Genomic DNA, 19,176 nt, shown 5'->3' with positions numbered 1-19,176 from the left:
TCTTTTAGAGGGCAGAACCAAGAACAGACACTGGAGTCCAGAATACTGAGATCTCATCCCACCAGGACATGTAGCCTTAGGAGGGAGCCATAGTCCCTCCTTCACCTGTGCCACTGTCTCCAGAACAGGAAGGAGAACCTGTTTTCTTTCACAGGAAAGGCAGATTAGGTTGAGTTTTAATTAAAGAGTTAATAGAAGCCAATGAAACTAGCTTTTTCAAATAAATGTTGCCATCATAAATAAGATTGTTGGCAATTGAGCACACACTACTAATTATATGTGATGCCTGATTTTACCACATTATGAGACAAGCTCCCCACTTTCATATTGTCTTTTCCAATTTGGAAAAGGGATTTTTAGCATCCTGAGGTTTAATAATTTAATTTTTCTGAAATGTTTTGAATTTATAAAATGCTATCGAAGTGTGAAGTTTAACTGTGTTTTTGGAGAACACACGAGTTATCAAAGGCCCAGGGAACAGAAACTGTGTAAGCTGATGGAATCCTCTTCTGTCACCGATTGCCTCAGCATTTTTCAGCATGTCTATCAACATTCAGAGAAACTCTCACTCTGTGTCAGACCTAGGGAAAAGGTCCTTGTCCCCTCACTTGTCTGCTCATTAACAACAGGTATGTGGGTGAAGTTTTTTTGTTACATGTGAATGTCAAGTGGGATTTTTGAGTGAGCAGAAGGAAAACCAGCAGTCAGGACAGCTTTCACAGTAGAGCAGAAGGTCCTAAAAAGGTTTCTGTTATCTGCATTTTTTTCCATCCTCTAGCTGCTGCGCTGAGGCACTTTCCTCCCTTTTCATCCTTGCAGTCATGACTTGAGAAAGCACAGAAAGTATGAGGAAGCTCTAGGGCTAAAAGATGAGTAAAAAGTGGTTTTCCAAACAAAACTGGCATGTAGAAGTGATACCCGAGCTACTGACACGCAAGTGGATGGAAGTGGTGTGAACTAGAGGTGGAGGAAGGATGGCTGAACCTTAGTATAAGCAGGGATTTAGTGACAGATGCTTTATGCTATGAGGCATTTAACAAGCTCTGGATAGGTTCATCACATTTCCCACTACTTACAGTGACAGCTGGCCAGCTAATAGACTCCTGGCACTGTGTGCATGGATGTACATGCATGTATGTGGAGAACATGATGACAACAACAAATTGAAATGTATGAGACATTAAAATGCATCATCTTGTCATTAATTATCTTATTTATGTTATCTGTGGACCAATGTCATAGTTCTCCAGTGGTCTGAATGACTCTTGTGCACTTGAAGCTGACATAATGGCAGCTTCTGTGTGATGAGTTCTGACAGAGAATGCAAAAGGAGGAGTGCTACACCACAGAGATTTAATGCCTTCTCTTGTGGCTTTCTAGTTCTTCAGAGAACTAACCTGCAGTACTAACTACTTATTTAACGTGGTCTCTGACATCACTGAACAGCAATTCTGTTCCAGGCACATTTCTGTTCAGGTACTCATGCATCACAGTATTGCTGAACTTCTTAATTTTGAAGTTTCGAGCCTCCTGAGTGTAATCGAATAAGCACACTCGAGGGCAAAACAGCAACAAGAGGCACAGCACTGGGCTTCCTTTCACACCCTCCCCTTAACTACTGCACACACTGAGCTCCTGAACAGGCATTCTGCTGTTCATTCTGACAGGACCAGCTTCCTCTTAGCTTTCCCTTTAGGTCTGTCTTGCTCACAGTGACAGAAAATTCTCCCATCCTCTTGTCTCAGAACAGGCATCTCAAAAAGCAGCTTGCTGTTCGCCTCTGTCAGCAGCAAAAGAGAAGATGCATGTTGGTTAATCAGCTGTGCAAGGCAGAATTATTTAACGACTCTTCTGTCATTCTCTAGGAAAGATTTTAATTTCAGCATTGAATTTTAAGTTTTTAATTAACTAACTACTTTTTTTCAGCTCAGTGCTTTTTAGCTGGAAGCAAACATTGCTGAGTCATTTAGGAATTGGGCTGTAACAGCATCTGGCTGTAGCTCTTGTTACAGAAGGCAATACCTGTAGCTTTTAATTGTTTTCTTCTTCTTCAATCTAACTTTCCTTTTGAAAAGCTGGATCTAAACTGCTTTGTGAGGAAAACATCTTTTATTATTGTCTGTCTAAAGAGTACTGTGATGAGCTTCAGTTTTTCCATATAACTATGCTAGGGATTGTTGGAATTTAAGCTGATAAATAGTAATAAATCTTTAAAGGGTATTCATTTGGACTGCAGCTCATGCACTGCACCTGAGCATAGGGAAGTGACAGGGGAAATCTATGAAAGAATTGTGTGAAGGTCACTGCTAGGAGACTCCTCCCTCTGTGTGTAAGGCTTCAAGTTTGCCTCCAAGAGAATAGTTAAAATAATAAAGAAAATTTGTGGGACAGGAATGTGAGAAAATTAAGGACTCCTGTCTTTCCTAACTTCAAGTCACACTTCTATAACACTGCTGCAGTTCACAAGGGTGGCAGTGAACACTAGTTGTTTGAGGGACAAGATTATATATGAGTGAAGTCATTGAATTTAGAATAAATCACATGGGGCAAATAAAATTTGCTTGATGCCATAGTAACAGGACAAAATTTTACTTTATTTTGCTTTGATGGATTATTGGCCTTCCCCTTTATACTTAGGAAATGAAAAATACTTTAAAGAGAAGGTAATTTTTAAAGTTTTGACTTGCAGATCTCAGCTCCGATACCAATCTTAGCTGCATGCTGTTTGCAGTTGTTTAATGTCTGCCCTAACTTGTCCATTTGTAAAATGTATGACATGCCCACCACAGTTAGTATGAATTCATTAGTGCTTCTGAATTGCTCCTGCATCATCCACAGAAACATGCTCACACTCCTGCTCAGTATTAGAAGTGAAATCCCCGTTCTATTTCAGCTAATGGCAGGAACTCTGATTGACTCCCAGAGAGGTAAGATATCATCCAATTACCATAATTAGATGGTTAAGAATTGTTCAGCTCCAAATTTTGTAATAATTCAAAAGCTCTTACCTCCATGAATTTTAAGTCAAATGCAAGTATAGCAGGTTGCAAATCTTCTGGTGCTTATGTAGTCACATTGCACTCAGCACTGGAGACCATTCACATTCTTCACATTCAGCATATTTTAGAGCCTTGATGAGGCAATTAAAAAATCTGTGTATATAAGCACAGAAAAAGTATAACAGAATCTTTTATTTAGTGTTGTCACTCAGGTAGTGCCCAGTTCTTTCATGGCTTTTGCCAACTATTGAGCTCCTGCGACAAGAGTTTTGCTTGAATAGTTAATTTGAAAGTCAAGTGTGAAATGAAGAATGCAAAGACCAGCTCTGTGGGATGTTTTGTGATACTAGTGGAAATGTTCTCTCCAGTCAGCATCTCTAAAGACTATAAAACTTGATTTAAATATTTTTTTCTACTGTACAGTCCCCAACAGACGTTGACTGTTAATAGTTTTTACAGCTCTAATTTAATCTGGTAGAGTATTGAACTAGTATGTGAAAGGTAATAAAATCCTTTTAGTAGAAAGATGGAGTTTATGTTCAGAATAACAATCTATCAGTTTTGCAAAGATTGTTAAATCGCTGCTTTATAAGTGTGATCAGATTAAGTCAGCCTAGCTGTATTTTGAGTCTTTCTTTTCACAGAATTGTTAGGGCTGGAAAAGACCTCAGGAGAGAGCATCCATTGCAGCCCCCCTGCCCAGGCAGGGTCACCTGGAGCAGTGGCACAGGAGCATGTCCAGGTGGGGTCCGAATGTCTCCAGGGAGGGAGACTCCACGGCCTCCCTGAGCAGCTGTGCCAGTGCTCTGCCACCCTCAGTGTAAAGAAATTCTTCCTCATGCTGAGGTAGAACTTCTTGTGTTTCAGTTTACAGACCCTGCTCCTCGTCCTGTCGCCGGGCATCACTGAAAAGAGCCTGGCACCGTCCCCTTGGCACTTTGAGATATTTACATGCACTGATGAGATCCCCTCTCAGAATTCTCTTCTCCACACTAAACATGCCCAGATCCTGCAGTCTCTTCTCACAAGAGAGAGAAACCACTGATAATCTTTGTGGCCTCTGTTGGACCCTCTCCAGCAGCTCTGTGTCTGTCTCGTACTAAGGAGCCCAGAACTGGACACACAACTCCAGATGTGGCCCCACTAGGGCCAAGCAGAGGGACAGGATCAGCTCCATTGCCCTGCTGGCCATATTCTTCTCCATGTGTTCCAGGATCCCACTGGCCCTCCTGCTGGCTCACCCACTGAGACACCCTGGTCCTTCTCCACAGAGCTGCTCTTTAACAGCTCAGCCCCATCATGTGCTGGAAATCCTGGACCTCAGCTGCAAGTTGAGGAATTGCCTCAATGTATTTGTCCCAGAAGAGCGGTTTGCTATTTTCTAAGGTGAAAACTTTGCTGAGGACCCCTATTTCCCAATGTGACTTCTCTTTGGGCTGCACCCATCTTTCCTGGGCTGCTGGCTCAGAAAGGTCCAAGGATGCAGTGAGGTTGCACTGACCTCCATGAGCATCATGAGGTTGTTGAGCAGAAGAACCTGACCTGGCTCTGTGCTTTTCCCCCAAGACTGACCAGGAAGGATTTAGGATATGAGCAGTTATTAGGGTGCATTTAAAGCTGTAGGGTAGCTGCCAGATGACCAGTTTTTCAAAGGGCTTGCAATAGTTTACCCAGTTCCTAGGGCCAAAGGAATGCCTCTGTGTTGAGAACATCTCAGGGTTGCTTCAGCATTCACTGGTATGAGTTTCAGGTGGTTTGTGCATCCACATCAGATGAGGATGTTGGGCCAGAAATTGTGGGAATGGACTTTGTTGCTGATGTGGGTTTAAGTTGTAGGCTCAGTAGTTTGTGTTTCTTAATTTGAAAATTTCTTTGGACAGGTGCTTTATTCATAGTGTGTCTGTGCCCGCAGAGCACTTTAACATTAGTTTTCTTGTTTATAAATAATCTGTTACTTCGTTAGTCCTGAACAGAAGAACTTGAAGCTGTCTTCATCACCTCAAAAACATCTTGCTACTAAGCTGATAAACCATCCTTCTCTTTGTGTGACATGAATGTTAAAATGTTGTAAACAAGTTTCCAAAGGATCAACAGCAATTTTTCATGCAGGATATATTAATTTGTCTTGTAATATTCCTTTTATGTCTACTGCAATAATCTACTGTGCTTAAAGCATAAATATCTTTTCATGTGTGTTTGTCTGAAGTGACAGCAAGTTGCCAGAGATGTTATCAGACACAACATATGAGGATGAGTAACTCCACTGCCTTATGGCTGCAGCTATTTAAAAGGCAGGGGAAAATTATCATTAGAAGCTGAATATTATTGGTAGGTTTGTCACACAGAATGTGAGTGTTTAGAGAGAATATGAAAAAGAAAGAATTTGCATTAAGACCAGCACTTTCTGGAACACCACAAAGCAGCATCAGCTAGTAGGTTTTCTGTCCTCTAGTGCAAACGTAGGTATATTGGGAACAAAATACTGACTGCTGTTCCCCCTGCAAACCTTGGGTTCTGTGTGATGATGATGAATGAGCTCAGGACCCCAGAAGTGCTAAGTGCCTGGATCTGTGGATGTGTATCTAGTTACAATTTCATTGTTTCCACTGCATCTCTTCAATATCAGCATTGCATTGTGCAGCTAGGGTTCAATTAAAAACCTGTAGCAAAAGACTCCTGCAGTGACTCATCCGTGAAGATCTTTGTGGTAAGTAACAGACTCTCTCCGGAATCCTGAGCAGCAGAATGTCACACAGGCAGCATGAACCATGATGGCACCTTTCATCTCAGCTTATGTCCCCTGGTATATAAGTAGCAGCAGAAGTTTGGTGGAAGCTACAGTGCTTTTTCTAGCTGTTCACCCAGGGGAATCCCAAGAGTCTTATTAGAGCTGCAAGCCAATAGGAGAAAACAGTAGCAAGGAAATTCTGGCTGGAACCTTAGAGTCTTACAGTCTACAGAATGAGCTCAGAGCATGCCACACAGATTCCCACTGTGGGGAAATAGAGGTGAACAAGTAGCATTTGGTTTTGCTGAGGAAGTCTTTTGCTGTGAAATAGAATGTTCCTGAATCCCTTGGCAAGGATGTGGAATCAATCTCCAGGCGATCCCTTAACAGTCTCTAGGCTGATCCTGGAAATGGTGGTCATATTGATCCTGTGGGGGAGCATCTCAGGAAACTGTGTCAGGCAGTACCTGAGAGATTGTGCTTTTGAGGGAAGGGAGAAGCACGGGGATTCATGTTCAAAATGTGTAATTTCTCACATCAGATTCATTAATTTTCCTTTGTGGGTGCCATGGCTTAATCCCAGAATCTTCAAATTCTGCTGTATAAGAAAATGTCTGTGGTATTAAAGTAAGTACCCCCATTTCAACTTGGGAAACTGTTCCATAACACCAGAGCAAAGTGATGCTCTGATAGTTCCTTGCTTGACACTTAAAAATTAAAAGAGCAGTAAGAGCAAAAAGAGAAAGCTGCTGCAGACAAGGAAGTCACCCATGAGGCAGCTGAGCTTTCAAAAACAAGAACAAAGTTCTGTTTATTCTCTCCTCCTTTAAAATAAAATAAACATGTATATATATAAAAAATACAATCTCTTATAGCTCAAGTATTTGCCCAGGTAGGTGATCTCCCCAGAAGTATGCACTGGGAGGACAATTCTGACAAGGCTGTGTTGGTGGTGAGGCCAACACAGTGTAATCCATTGTGGAGCCATGTTCTCTGCAGTGATTTCCTAGGCACCACTGCACAGAAGCTGGTGTGGGGCTGCTCCTCCTGGGAGAGTGTGCTGGGGTAGCCCCACAATGGCAAAACTGTACTCCTTTTAGCTACATAAATCAGTAGATACAACTGGCCATGTGGTGAGTAATAAGCTGCAACTGCACAGTGTGAGCCCTGCAGACAGAGAGTAGAAATAAAGAAGTCAGAAAAAAGGAGATTCGTGACTGTCTCACAAATTTGCTGTAGCAACCACCCTCGCCTACTCCTGGACTTCATTGATGTTTCAAACCTGACCTCAAGTCAGGCCACAAGAGGAACTATCCTTGGCAGCTCCCTTGATTTATAACTACTGCAAGAAAAGAAGGAATGAGAGCTGCCTTTGTTTGTTATTTTTAAAATCTGACTCCCTATTGCAAGGCAGTAAGATGTGCAAATGGCTCTTGCACCTGGCAAGTTACCATCAGCAATTATTGCAATGCTTAGTGTCTTTCTGCCACCAGCAGAAATCTCTTTGCTCCCTTTCATGTCAGAGATTTCATTGTTCTTATGGGGATGGTAAAATTAAAGCCATAAGATTTACTGCTCTAATTCTCTTTTGTTTGCAACAAAAGGGAGAGACAGGGAAGGATGATACATGTAGCTGGATTTTGCGTTGGGGTTTTTTCTCTTTTACTGACCAACAAAAATAATGGACAAAAACTTTGTTTAAATTAATCAAACAATTCCATTAGCAGGTGTGTTAAGGACTATTATTTAGACATAGAAATCTTGTTATTAAGGAAAAAAAGCTGTGACTGCATTTCACCCTCCTGTGTTTGAAAATCTTGACATCTGAGCAGGCTGTACTTTATGAATTTCTTCATGTTTCTTTCAGTACAGATGTTTTCTAGTTTTAGATGTCATTAATGTGGTGTAAATGTCAAGAACAGTGTTTTTGACAAATATATCAAAAATGCTGTTTATGATAAATGTATGTCTGTGAGGGAAACAGTGTTTGATAGGAATTCAGTTTTCATATGTAGCCCTTCCATTATTGCCCTTTGTGTGACCTGAGATGATTTGCCAAATCAGACTTTTTCAGAGGGGACATCTGTGAACACAAGTGCAGTTCCTGTGTTCTAAACCAGCATCTGACTGTGAGCTGTTAAAATCTGAGCTGTTGACTCTCAGTTCAGTGAAAGAACTGAGGACAATCAAATAAGGACAAATCACCAGATGCCTCATGGAAGGAGGTGAACTGCAGGAGCTCAGAGTGGCTGCTTTGCACCTCCTGCTCCAGAGCTTACACACTGAGGTGGAAAGAAGAAGGATTCATTTGTAGCTCCTCAACATTTATTGTATTTCTTAGACACCCTGGACATCATATGAGAATGCTTAGTGATGTACAGATCATTTCTGTGAAGCTGCAACCTTGTCATTTTCAAAAACAAGCTTCTGCTCTGGCTAAAATTCATGCACATTTAAAAATAAGTTTCAATTGCAGCCCTGTTGAGCCTTAATTTCTCTCTCAATGAAATTACTCTTCATCAGACCTGCATTTTTTCAGTATTAATGGACAAGCTGCATTAATGGATACTCCAAGTAATCAAGACAGTTAGATTTCATTACCTGACCAGTCTTGCTAGAATTTGTGGAATATCATACTTTTTCTTGCTTTGAGTGTTGGTCCTTTTCATTTGCCAGCTACAGGCCCCAGTGTGCTTGTTCTGTGGACAAATTGATAAATTAGTCTGGTGCCGAAAGGGAGTCATTTGACTCACCTGAAATGAGCAGCAATGGGATGAAAATACATTACCTCTGTCCCACTGGATAAGCCTCAGATTGTATTGAAATAGAATTAGGCCAAGAGAGTCAATGTAGTGGATAATAATGAAATGTTTAATGTGGATTAGCTGCATATAAAATTAATACATTAGAATGAATTGCTGAAGAATGAAACTGTGTCAGACCTTTATCCTGTCTCCAATATTAGACTTAAAACCGCTGCAGTCTTCTGTTTATAGAAGAGCGTAAGAAAAGGTATTGAATTTGTGTTTTTTATTTGGGTAAGAGGACTAGATACAGTTTAAAGTATTATAAATAAATATGTATGTACCAGAGCTGTCAAATCAGGATACAACAGAACCAATGCTAATATATTTGGGTCTGAACCAGACCTGAGAGGTTACAGACAAGAATCTAAAGCTAAAACTCCTTAATCACCTCTGTGGGCTTCTTTCTTCTGGGAGCTAAATCTAAATATGATATTTGTTTTGGACCATTCCTAGGTGAGTTGAAGTGTTGCTTTAGTCTTTCTAGGTTGAATACAAAATCGACAGACTTTCCAAACTAATTGGCAAATATAATCTTTGACTGTGAGGTATGGAAGGGCTGCAGAATGAGCTGGGACATAAAACTTGAAAGTATTCATCTGTAATCTAAGAGGCCTTGGGGTTTTTCTAATTGTTAAAACTTCCTTGTTGCATCCTCTGTTCCAGGTTCTTTTCTGTTTCTCAATGCATCAGAGAGGCCGAGCCCCACCATCCTGAGCCCTTGGCTGAGGAGCAACAGTGATCAATGTGTAGTTCAAGTGGCTGTGTACAAGTTTTACCAGCAGAGTGGAGAATATATTGCTCGTGTCCACCCCATTGATGAGAGCAGCAGTGAAATCCTGTCGGAGGAGAGTCCAGAGAAACACGGGTAAGTCTCATCCCCTCATTTGACTCACAGTTTGAATTGAGAAAAATCATTTGGTTGTGTAGCAATACAGCTACAAAACACATGCTGCATATCTGAGGGAGCAGGGCATGCCACTGAGGAGATGCTTGTCTTGCATGGGTCTAAAATATCATAGAAGGTGGAGGTTGATGCTTATTTTATTATACAAAGCATTAGCAAACTTCTGGATCCAGGTAATTGAGTCTCTAAGTTCACACCACGTTTATTCTCAGTGCTTGCAGGTACAGATGGAGCATGGATACTCAACCTCAACTTAAAGCTTTACTGCTTAATTCTCTCTGTGTGATTGCTTTTTACTACTTCTTAACCCATGCATACTATTGGGCTTAGAATATCTACTGAGTCTTTGCAGTTTCATGTGCCTGCATACATTTTCAGTTTTGTCTTCACTTCTTTTTGTTTGCCTGTAAAGTTGTTCGGAACTACTGGTGGGGGAGGAAAGCTTTTGATCTTTCAAGGGTGCAACTGTTTGAAATGTTTTATCCTCTTTGCGCAATTAATCTTGATGATGTTTTAATTTGTCAGACTTCCTGTGTATTCTGTTAAATTTTTGTTAGCAGCAAAACAGCAGGAGATGAACACAGTAAATATTTCAAGATGCTGTAGGAGTAGAGTAACTTGGAATTTAATTTGGATATATGTGAAGCTAATGTTTTACCTGCTCTGTGTACTGACTATTTAAAATTTTTATTTCTTACCTTTGTTGTGAAATATGTTGAGAAGCGTGATTTTTACCAAGTATCTCAAATGTTCTTTGGTTTGTTGTGATAGATTAGACAGTTTCTAATAGCAAATCCTGCTGGCTTGTCCTCATAACAAGATGTGATTATCTGATTACTGTCTATGGCAAATTCTGTATCTTCCAGTAGCAAAAGGAGAATGTGCAATAAAAAGCCTTGCAGGAGATAACCTAACTCATAGAAACAGTCTGAATAGTTGTAATTCTCATATAACACATGGCCTATAAAAGTGAGGAGGAGAGCTTGTGTGTGGATCTAGATCATACTTAGTTCCAGCAGCATCATCCAAATTGTAAATTGCTGTTGATGTCTGGGGAGAGGTAATTAGAGGAGCCACAGCAGCTGTCTTCTTCCTTAGCTCTTTGCAAATGCTGTGTTCTGTGTCACAGCTAATAAACATGCTTTGTGCAAAGTGCCTCCTGCGTTGGCACTGCCTGTGCTCCCTGGCACTCCCGGGGAATGCTGCTGTGTGCAGAATGCTCTGCTGTGCTGCATGGAGGAGCCGCGGCTCGGATCTGTGGGTGGGCAGAACTCTCCAGGAGCAAAGGCAAGTGCCAAATGTAAGGAGCCTTGAAGGGAAGGGAAAGGCTGCTTTAAGTACAGTAACAAATTCCTGCCTTTGCCATCTGCTGGGGATAACGTGGATGACTCAGCTGCGTGTTGCAGATGGAGATGGTCGCCACAGCAGAGGGGGTTTGTGCTTTTACAGGAGGTGGCTTTGGCTATAGCTTGACTGTCCCATATGCTTGCCAGAAGAGCAGCTTGCTCCCCAACAGCATTGCTGGGGTGCGTGGAGAGCTAAGGATATGCCTGTGGCTTTCATGGGTTTGTGTGTCTGACTCCTTGGTACTCCACGTGCTGGAAAACTCCAGTTGGAGCCACCAGCTGGTTCACTTTCCCCTCCTCCTTTGGTCTGCCCCTTCACTGCAAGAGGCAGTAACTCTTTTCTCAGCTCAGTAATGCAGAAAAACTCTGTGCCCACATAAATGTCACGTGGGGATGGTTAAATAGCTTCTCACAGCCACAGATGAGAAAGTAGCAATTTGTCACCATTTAACCTGAATCTTCATTCCAGAATTTGAGTGCCCCTCCTTTGTTTGGAGGGATAATATTAGCTATTACAGCTCTGATAAAAAAACATGTAAATCTAACTTTTAAAAGCATCTTTTTTTCCTTGAAATAGGAATCCAGTATAGCTGATTGAAAGTCAGGAATAATTCAATGGAGTTCTTAAATGAACTAGCAATCCTACAGTGGAAATCTGTTCTGTTCAATATTTTATTTTGTCTTGGAAATTGCAAACAATTGTGTTCTTTTATAATGAGTTCTTTGACCATGCTATAACTAAATAATTTCTAATTTTTTTTAAGGATTTTAGCTCTAGGCACAAAGTAATTGAATTCCCCAATGATGCTAGAAATAAAAACACTTTAAGGTTTCACAGCTGACACTTCTTTGATTCTATATGCTTTATATATTGCTTTGCAAACAAGAGGTGTAAAGTGTGTGACTTTGTATGTGCAGTAGTGAGTCTATGCCATTGCTTGAGATCAAGCTCATAGCAGGAAGAGCATGTTTTATTGAAAAAAAAGCATATGAAGGGTGCTAAAGCAATAAGTTAATTCCAGGGCACTAATATCTTCTCTACTTTTTTTTTTCTTTTTAAATTGTATAACCCAAATTACACATGTTAAGATCTTACATGGTCTTCACAGTTCACCTACATTTACAAGAGAAAAAAGCAGATGCTGTCAGGTATTACTATTTCATTCAGGGTGAAACCAGGCAAGCCAAGGTTTTGGTTGACAGCACTTGAGGCTGACTTTAAATAGACTATATGTAAAGCTATGAAGTTGTATTAGGTAAAGACAGCATGGTCCACAAATATTTATTTGTTACCAGAGCTCACCCATGTTGTCTTTGTGTCTAAATTACTGGGTGTGATTATGCGTAAAGACTCAAAGCAGAGCTGTGGATGGTCCTTTTGCTCCTCTGGTGTCATTCTTTAGGAAAAAAAAAAAAAAAAGAATGGACTAGAGTTGCGTGAGTTCCATAATGAGCCAGAGGGGTTACAGAAATGGTTGTGTAGAAGACACCTGTTTGTTTTATTTTCTTAGCTGACATTTTTCACTGCAGCTGATGTATTGCATGCAGGAAGAACTGTGGCTAAGCTAAGATACATCACATTGCAGTAGGGTGGGGCAGATGGAACACAGACCAGGAGCAGAATGGCAGAAGTGATGGCTGGGAATGGTTTGTGAGTGATGATCTCCAGAGGATACTTGTTTTGTGGCACACTCTGCCAAGTACAGTCGTAACTTCTATATATAATATTTACAAGAAAGCTTTCTACTCAGAAGTTAACTATGTCCTTGTTCATCAGTTCAGCAGAATTGTATACTTTTTAAAATTAGCATTAATTTTAAAGAGGAGTAAAGTCTTAACTCCAGTTTAACCTGTGGGTTTTGGAACCCCTTTGGTTAGACCTTCCTAACTTAACTCCTAAACAATCAGTAGGATCCTCTATGGAGAACAATACATCCCTGTGTTCTATCAGAGAACACGAACACAGAGTTTGTTTCATGGAAGTGTTTGTAGTTGCTCTGAGTCTGTGGATGTTTTTGATGTGGTTAGTCTCTTCTGACATCTCTTGCAATTCTGTTGGGTTTTACAAGCACCCATAGATGATACAGGGAGAGAAGCAGTGCACTGCTATTGATCCTTTGTAATGGCAAAAGAGTTGTTATAATTCCTGCCATGGAGCACAGCACTCTCTGATTTATCTCAAATGACACCAGTCATGGCTACTATCTTTTGCTGGTTTTCTGTTCCCATGGTGCCGTATACAATCTTTTCTTGCTATTTAATGGGGTTCCCATTTTCTATTTCTGTAGGTGAGGAGACATCAAGTATGTTTATGAAGCATATTGGTAATTTAGAAAAGCAGAATTGCTGCCACAGTTTGAATGTTGCCTTCTGGGTGCTTGTCAGACTGTCACTGTGGCCACTGATTTAATTTCACCTCTCATCTTTCTTTTTCCCATGTGTTACATTTATAATTATAAAACAAGTCAGATTTTAAGTGTGCTTAGTAGAGTGGAGAGAACACAAAGGAAATCAAGGAAATCTTGTCAGCAAAGTTAAGAGTTTGTAATAAAGGATTGATTTTCATTTCTTTTGATTTGTGTATTTTTGAGAAATTAGAATTGGGCAAGGACAAAATTATCATGGCTCATTTTAATTACTATTATTACTTTACACCTCTACTTGCACTATTAATGGTGAGCTGCAGTATTATGTACTATATATCAAACCAAACTTTTTATTAGAACATAGCAAATGACACCTAATTTCAATGTGGTCTTTTATTGTCAGCCTCCCTCATCACCAAGCTTGAGATTGACCTGAAGACTTTTGTGTAAATATGTGAAGTTGAAGGTGTTGCTTAAATGAAACATGAAATGTGAACATGCATGCATGAGAAAGGAAGTCATAAAACACTAATACTTCACATAGCCAGTACTTCGGTAGGTGTATGAATACTGGTGCACAGAGCACTTCCAACAGAGAAAGTTCACCTGGTTCTGAAGGCTGCTGCAAATCATGATAGGCTATTCCCTTTCTGGCATCTACAGCTTCACTTAAGATTGATTGCGTTGATAGATGTCAAGGAAAATATATGAAGGAATCAATAGCATCTGTCACATTTGACCTTGGGGCTTGAAATCTGAAGGTTATTTCTTGTACTAGTCTTTTTCCTTTTCTTTCTTTCTTACCAGTAGCTTCAGTAGCCTGTCTCAGAGACCAGAGACTTAATAGAAGGATTTTTTTTTTGTTTATTTTATATTCTTTTTGTGAGAATGGGGAATGTTTGTTTGTTTGTTTTCCCCTTCTTGAAAAACTTCACTAAATTCAAGCCTTTGTTTTGTAAATGCCTGGGCTGAGACATGAAAAGAATGAAGACCAAAGTCCTAGTGTGTTTTTGAGGCATTTAAACTTATTTTTAAGCATCTAAATATATCTCAAAACTTACACGATATTTTTAGTCTCAGAGAATTCTAAATCAGGAGTTTAAGTGATTTAGTTCAAACTACGCATTTGAGAAATTCAGGCGATCCAGGAAAATAATTTGGATTTATGGATTTGTTAGAAACTAAGCTCTCTCACCCTGATGGCCAGGCACCACTAATCCTTAATTTCAGAGAGATAACTTGAATTGTTCTAGACAGAAAATTAGCACTTAAACTTTTTCTGTGCTATTACCCACTAGCCAACTTTTAGTCCCTTTCAGTCTGTGAAATTAAGTGCAAATGAAGGAAAAGAAGAGGAAAGAAAAGATAAAGTTGATGTTGCTTTTGCCCCTTCCCTTTTCCAAGGATACTGTAGTCCATACCTAGGAAGAATCAGTTTGATATCTTTGATAGCAAATCCTTGCATGTGGAAAAAAGATTTTAATGTCTACCTAATAAACCTTTGGTTCTTCCAGTACCTCAAAGGAACTGAGGAAAGCTTTAACTCTATTGGTCGTGGCACCTTGAGGAGTTTGTTGCTATTTAGTTCTCAGGTTGTGCAGCATCCCAGAATCAGTCAGGCTGGAAAAGACCTCTGAGATCTTGGAGTCCAACCTTTGTCCAAACGCCACCATGTGTGTCAACTAGACCATGGCACTGAATGCCACATCCAGCGTTTTCTTAAGCACCTCCAGAGATGTTGACTCCACCACCTCCCTGGACAGCCCATTCCAATGTCTAGTCTTCCTTTCTATGAAGGAATTCCTTATAATGTCCAACATTAGCTTCTCCTGGTGCGGCTTGAGACTGTGTGCTCATCAGTGGTTACCTGGGAGAAGAGACCAATCCCCACCTGGCTTTCAGGGAGTTGTAGAGAGTGATAAGGTCTCCCCTAACCCTCCTTTTCTTCAGGCTGAACACCCTCAGCTCCCTCAGCTGCTCCTCCCAGGACTTGTGCTCCAGACTTTTCCCCAGCTCTGTTGTCCTTCTCTGGACACACTCCACCACCTCCATGTGTTTCCTGTAGTGAGGGGCCCAGAGCTCAGCACAGGATTTGAGGTGTGGCCTCACCAGTGTCGGCTACAGGAGAACAAGACTCCCCTGGTCCTGCTGGCCACACTCTTGCTGATCCAGGCCAGGATGCCCTTGGCCACTTGGGCACACTCTGGCTTGTGTTCAGTGCTGCCAGCCAGCACCCCCAGGTCCTTTTTGGCTGGGTGGTTTTCCAGCCACTCTGCCCTCAGCCTGCAGTGCTGAAGGCTGTTGGTGCGGTCCAAGGGTAAGCTCCAGCACTTGGGCTTGTTGAACCTCATACTGCCAGGGAGATTTAAATTAAAATCATTCATGATCTGTAAGGTAAAATACAGCACTGCAAAGTTTTATACAATAGTATGAACCTGATATACAAATGTCTGCACGTTTTCAGACCCTTTTCCCATTCTACTTGGGCACAAAATGATGTGTCTCAAGTTGTTACTTTCATACTAGGGTGAACTAAGTGTCTGTACACTTCTGTTTTAAAAGTCTTGGTGGCCTTGCTGCTGCTGAAGTGCTCTATTATTACTTGACATAAACATGGATCCTTTTTGGAGATTTTTTTTGCTTTACAGCATGCCTTATTTTTCCATGTAGCCTTAAGATAACAAAGCAGTGTCTTCAAAGGGCTCCAGAAAGGTTTGCTGTGTTGTCAGTTGAGACTGGGCTGTAGTACCTTATTTCTTCCTACATCTATATGGAAGTGAACTTTTTATTACAATTAATGATATTACCAGAAACTGAATTTTGAGTGCCATTCACTATTGTGGCAGATCATATAGTAGAGGAATGATATCCTATGACCTCTTGGACCAGCCAAAACCAACTGACTTATTTCAGTAGTGAATAATGGCAATTACATTTTTTAGCAGTTGATCTAAGTCCCAATCAAACTGATAGAAAATCAGTTTGGGGCAATGTGGGGGGAAATGCTGTTTCATTTCTTGTAATATATGTTATCAAACAGTTTTTAGCTGGCAGTGCTACCTTTTATCAATGTCTGCCAGATGCATGCCAATGGGAAGACCAAAGTTGTGTAGTATACCTCCAATTGCAACAATGAAACAGGACGAAGGATGTAATTTCAAAGTTGAAATAAAGTAAAAAAATGAGAAATGTGTGTCTAACATGAAAATTTTGCTTACTACTGAGGCACATTACTTACTATGTAGAGAATGAAAAAAAAAAAAAAAAGAAAAAAGAGGAAGGTATGGTTCAGGGTAAGGGCTCATTTTTTCCCGAGTGGAATAGCCTTCTCAGCTGCTTTGAACATAGTGCTGAACACACTGTAATGTAGGAAGACTGGGGTGGGGAGCTGATTCCCAGTATGCCTTGGTATGAGGATCCCTGTGGCTTCCCAAATAATCACAGGACCTGTTGGTGATCTTTGACTCTGGGAACTACTTCTGTGCAAGAAACCTCAGAGTCTGGCACATCTGATTCTGTAGAAATGATGCCAAGCTGACCACACTATGAGTTCAGCCATCCTTTGTTTGCCTGGTTTGGATATTTGTTTTTTGAAACCAAAGATTCCTTAATATAAATAATTTTTTACAGGGCTAAAACAATTTCTTCAGACCACTCTGAGCAACTAATCCAACTTTCATACTGTCCAAATCCTGAACACAAAGATTTGTCATCTTAAACTTTTGCACCTTGTATCCTTCAGAATTATTTTCAGGTTTCTTTTCTCTGGTTGTTATGCTATTCTCACTTTCCAAGAATGGGTTGGCTTTTTTTTCCCGCATTCTCTCATTCTTGTTTCCTTGCTTTGTAGATCTTGTGTTTTCTTCTCTACACAACAGCTTCCACTTCAATTTTTAAAAGTCATCCTAAACTAATCTTCACAACCTTATGTTGATGTTAGTCCATGCTGCACTTCCTATCAGTTTGGACATGTCAGGATGAATTGAGTTTTGATAAAACCTAAACAAGTAAACCACCTGCCTTGCGTCCATACATCAGTCTCATCTTCCCAAGCCTGCACAAACACTTCAGTTTGTCATCTTTTTTTCTTTTTTTAGGTGTCCTTTCTGCTATATGAAATTGCAACAGTCTTTTTAGGATCCTTTACTGTGTCCAAGTATCTTTGCCCATAGCAAAATGTTTCCGACATTTGTTTCCAGACACTGGGCAATTAATATTGCCAGCCTTGTTTCTAGTTATTTTTCCACTCCCCTCCAGATAAGCTCTCTGTCATTCTGCTGTTGGCCAAGTTTTATAACAAGCCTGTGGTACAATTGCTTTCTGTGTCTCCTACTTACTTTTGACCTTAAAATCCATCTGAGTTGTGTGCAGCCTCCTCTGTGGCTGTCCCATTTTGGAGCATGGCTTTGTCATTGTGTGCAATTTCCTTGGGGCTTTCCCTGCTAATGCTTCAGAATCTCCTTCTTATCCAAGGCAAATCTACCCTGCTGCAGGAAGTACTGTAGAAGATTTACAAGGTAATATTCCTGCTTTCAATTTCAGAGAGAAATTAACTTGGTGCTGATAACTTTGCAAGACTTTAAAATTGTGTCCTTGACCCATCCACCCGCTAAAAGCATTCCTGTAGCGGGAATGCAGTTGATTCTGCATTCTAAGTCAGGTTCTTGGCTATCCCCCTGAAATTCTGAATGGTGTTCCATGACTTGCAGCACAGGGTTCAAGTTTTGTGGGGTAGCTTTGCACCCTCGCTTTAAAGAGCACTGTCTGTATTGCTGCCCACCAAAAATGTTGCCTGTGATTCCCAAGTGCTGGTAAATTGTGTGTTTCCCACACAAGAAAAAAGAGAGCTCTGATAAACTTGACCTCTAACTTACAATTTGCTTCTGCATATTAACAAAATCAAAGGCTTATTCAACAGGAATTAAGGAGCTAATTCTCAATTCCCACATGGGAAATTGAATGAAGGCTTAGTAATTATTTAGATTCTGATGTGTGCTGCAGTGGCAGAGGCAGCAGCTTGAAATTCTTTTCAGTGGTTGAGGAAAGCACTGCATGGCTTTCCACAGGGATACAGTGAGGACTGAGCTGTATGACACCAGCGTGAAGCACTTGGCAGAGCTTTTAATTCAAAAGGCATGTACCATATTTGTTAAATAGTATTGCTCCTGCTGGAAAGCATTTTTCTGTCAAATAACTACCTTTGTTTTGTTTTGAATTCTACTGCTTTCTATAGCACACATCTAGTACAGTAGAAATTATATTCTTTTAAGAAAATATTTTTCCAGACCTCCTTTTTGTACTAGCAGGGCAAGCCCTTAGAGTCAGCAGCTACTCTAGCAAAAACATGGGCTTTGTGGTTTACACTAGCACCAAAAGTACAGGTTTCAGGCAGGCTTGTCAGATTTATTTTAAACAGTGCTGGAATCAGGTTATTTCTTCACTTATGCACTTTTGTAGAAGGCTTTCCCTGCACTGTGCTGATTGTTCTTCAGTATAGGAAAGCTGTGAACATTCATTACTTGCTCAGTAGCATTTTGGCATCTTGTCTAGGGAAATGAACAGTCCTCCCCACCACTTTTGAAAGTGTTGGACTTTTTTTTTTTTTTTAATTTTTTTTTTTCTCAAAGGGTTGTGTTCATGTGTTATAGACATTGAGTTCTCTGAATCATCAAGACCAGTTGCCAGCTTTTCATAAAAGTCAATCCATAACCTTATGGTATTTTTTGTGTCTTAGATCAGGCTGGCTAAATACATTTTTCTGCTGGGAATAGCAGCCATTCTGAAGTTTGTCTGCTGAATGTTATTGGAGCTTTTCCTCATCATCCCTGTCTTGGTGTGCCATTTGTGCTGATGGATTGGGGGCCACAAAGATGCATTATAAAGTTCCTTTGGACAAGGCAAAGACATTCCAAGCTGGGACTTGAACCAGCAGCACGTCTGTCTTCCTTGGTGAACTTCACATGAGGGTGACATTGCAGAAGATTGACATAAGTCTAAATTTTTCACAAGGCAATGAAGTTTTTATG

At 40.5% G+C, this 19,176-nt stretch overlaps 1 protein-coding gene across 1 annotated transcript in view; it reads left to right on the top strand.

The window, feature by feature from the left end:
- ALK (ALK receptor tyrosine kinase) overlaps nt 1-19,176 on the top strand; it is a 305,662-nt gene that overhangs the window by 131,385 nt on the left and 155,101 nt on the right. The window contains exon 4 of the mRNA XM_030268872.4: nt 9,198-9,399. Within this exon, the coding sequence (XP_030124732.4) occupies nt 9,198-9,399 (202 nt within the window). The remainder of the gene's footprint in view (nt 1-9,197; nt 9,400-19,176) is intronic.

Source organism: Taeniopygia guttata, chromosome 3, assembly GCF_048771995.1.
Source record: "Taeniopygia guttata chromosome 3, bTaeGut7.mat, whole genome shotgun sequence".
Lineage (NCBI taxonomy): Eukaryota > Metazoa > Chordata > Aves > Passeriformes > Estrildidae > Taeniopygia > Taeniopygia guttata.
Note: the sequence above shows the minus strand (reverse complement) of the source record. Positions and strands in the feature narration are given on the sequence as shown.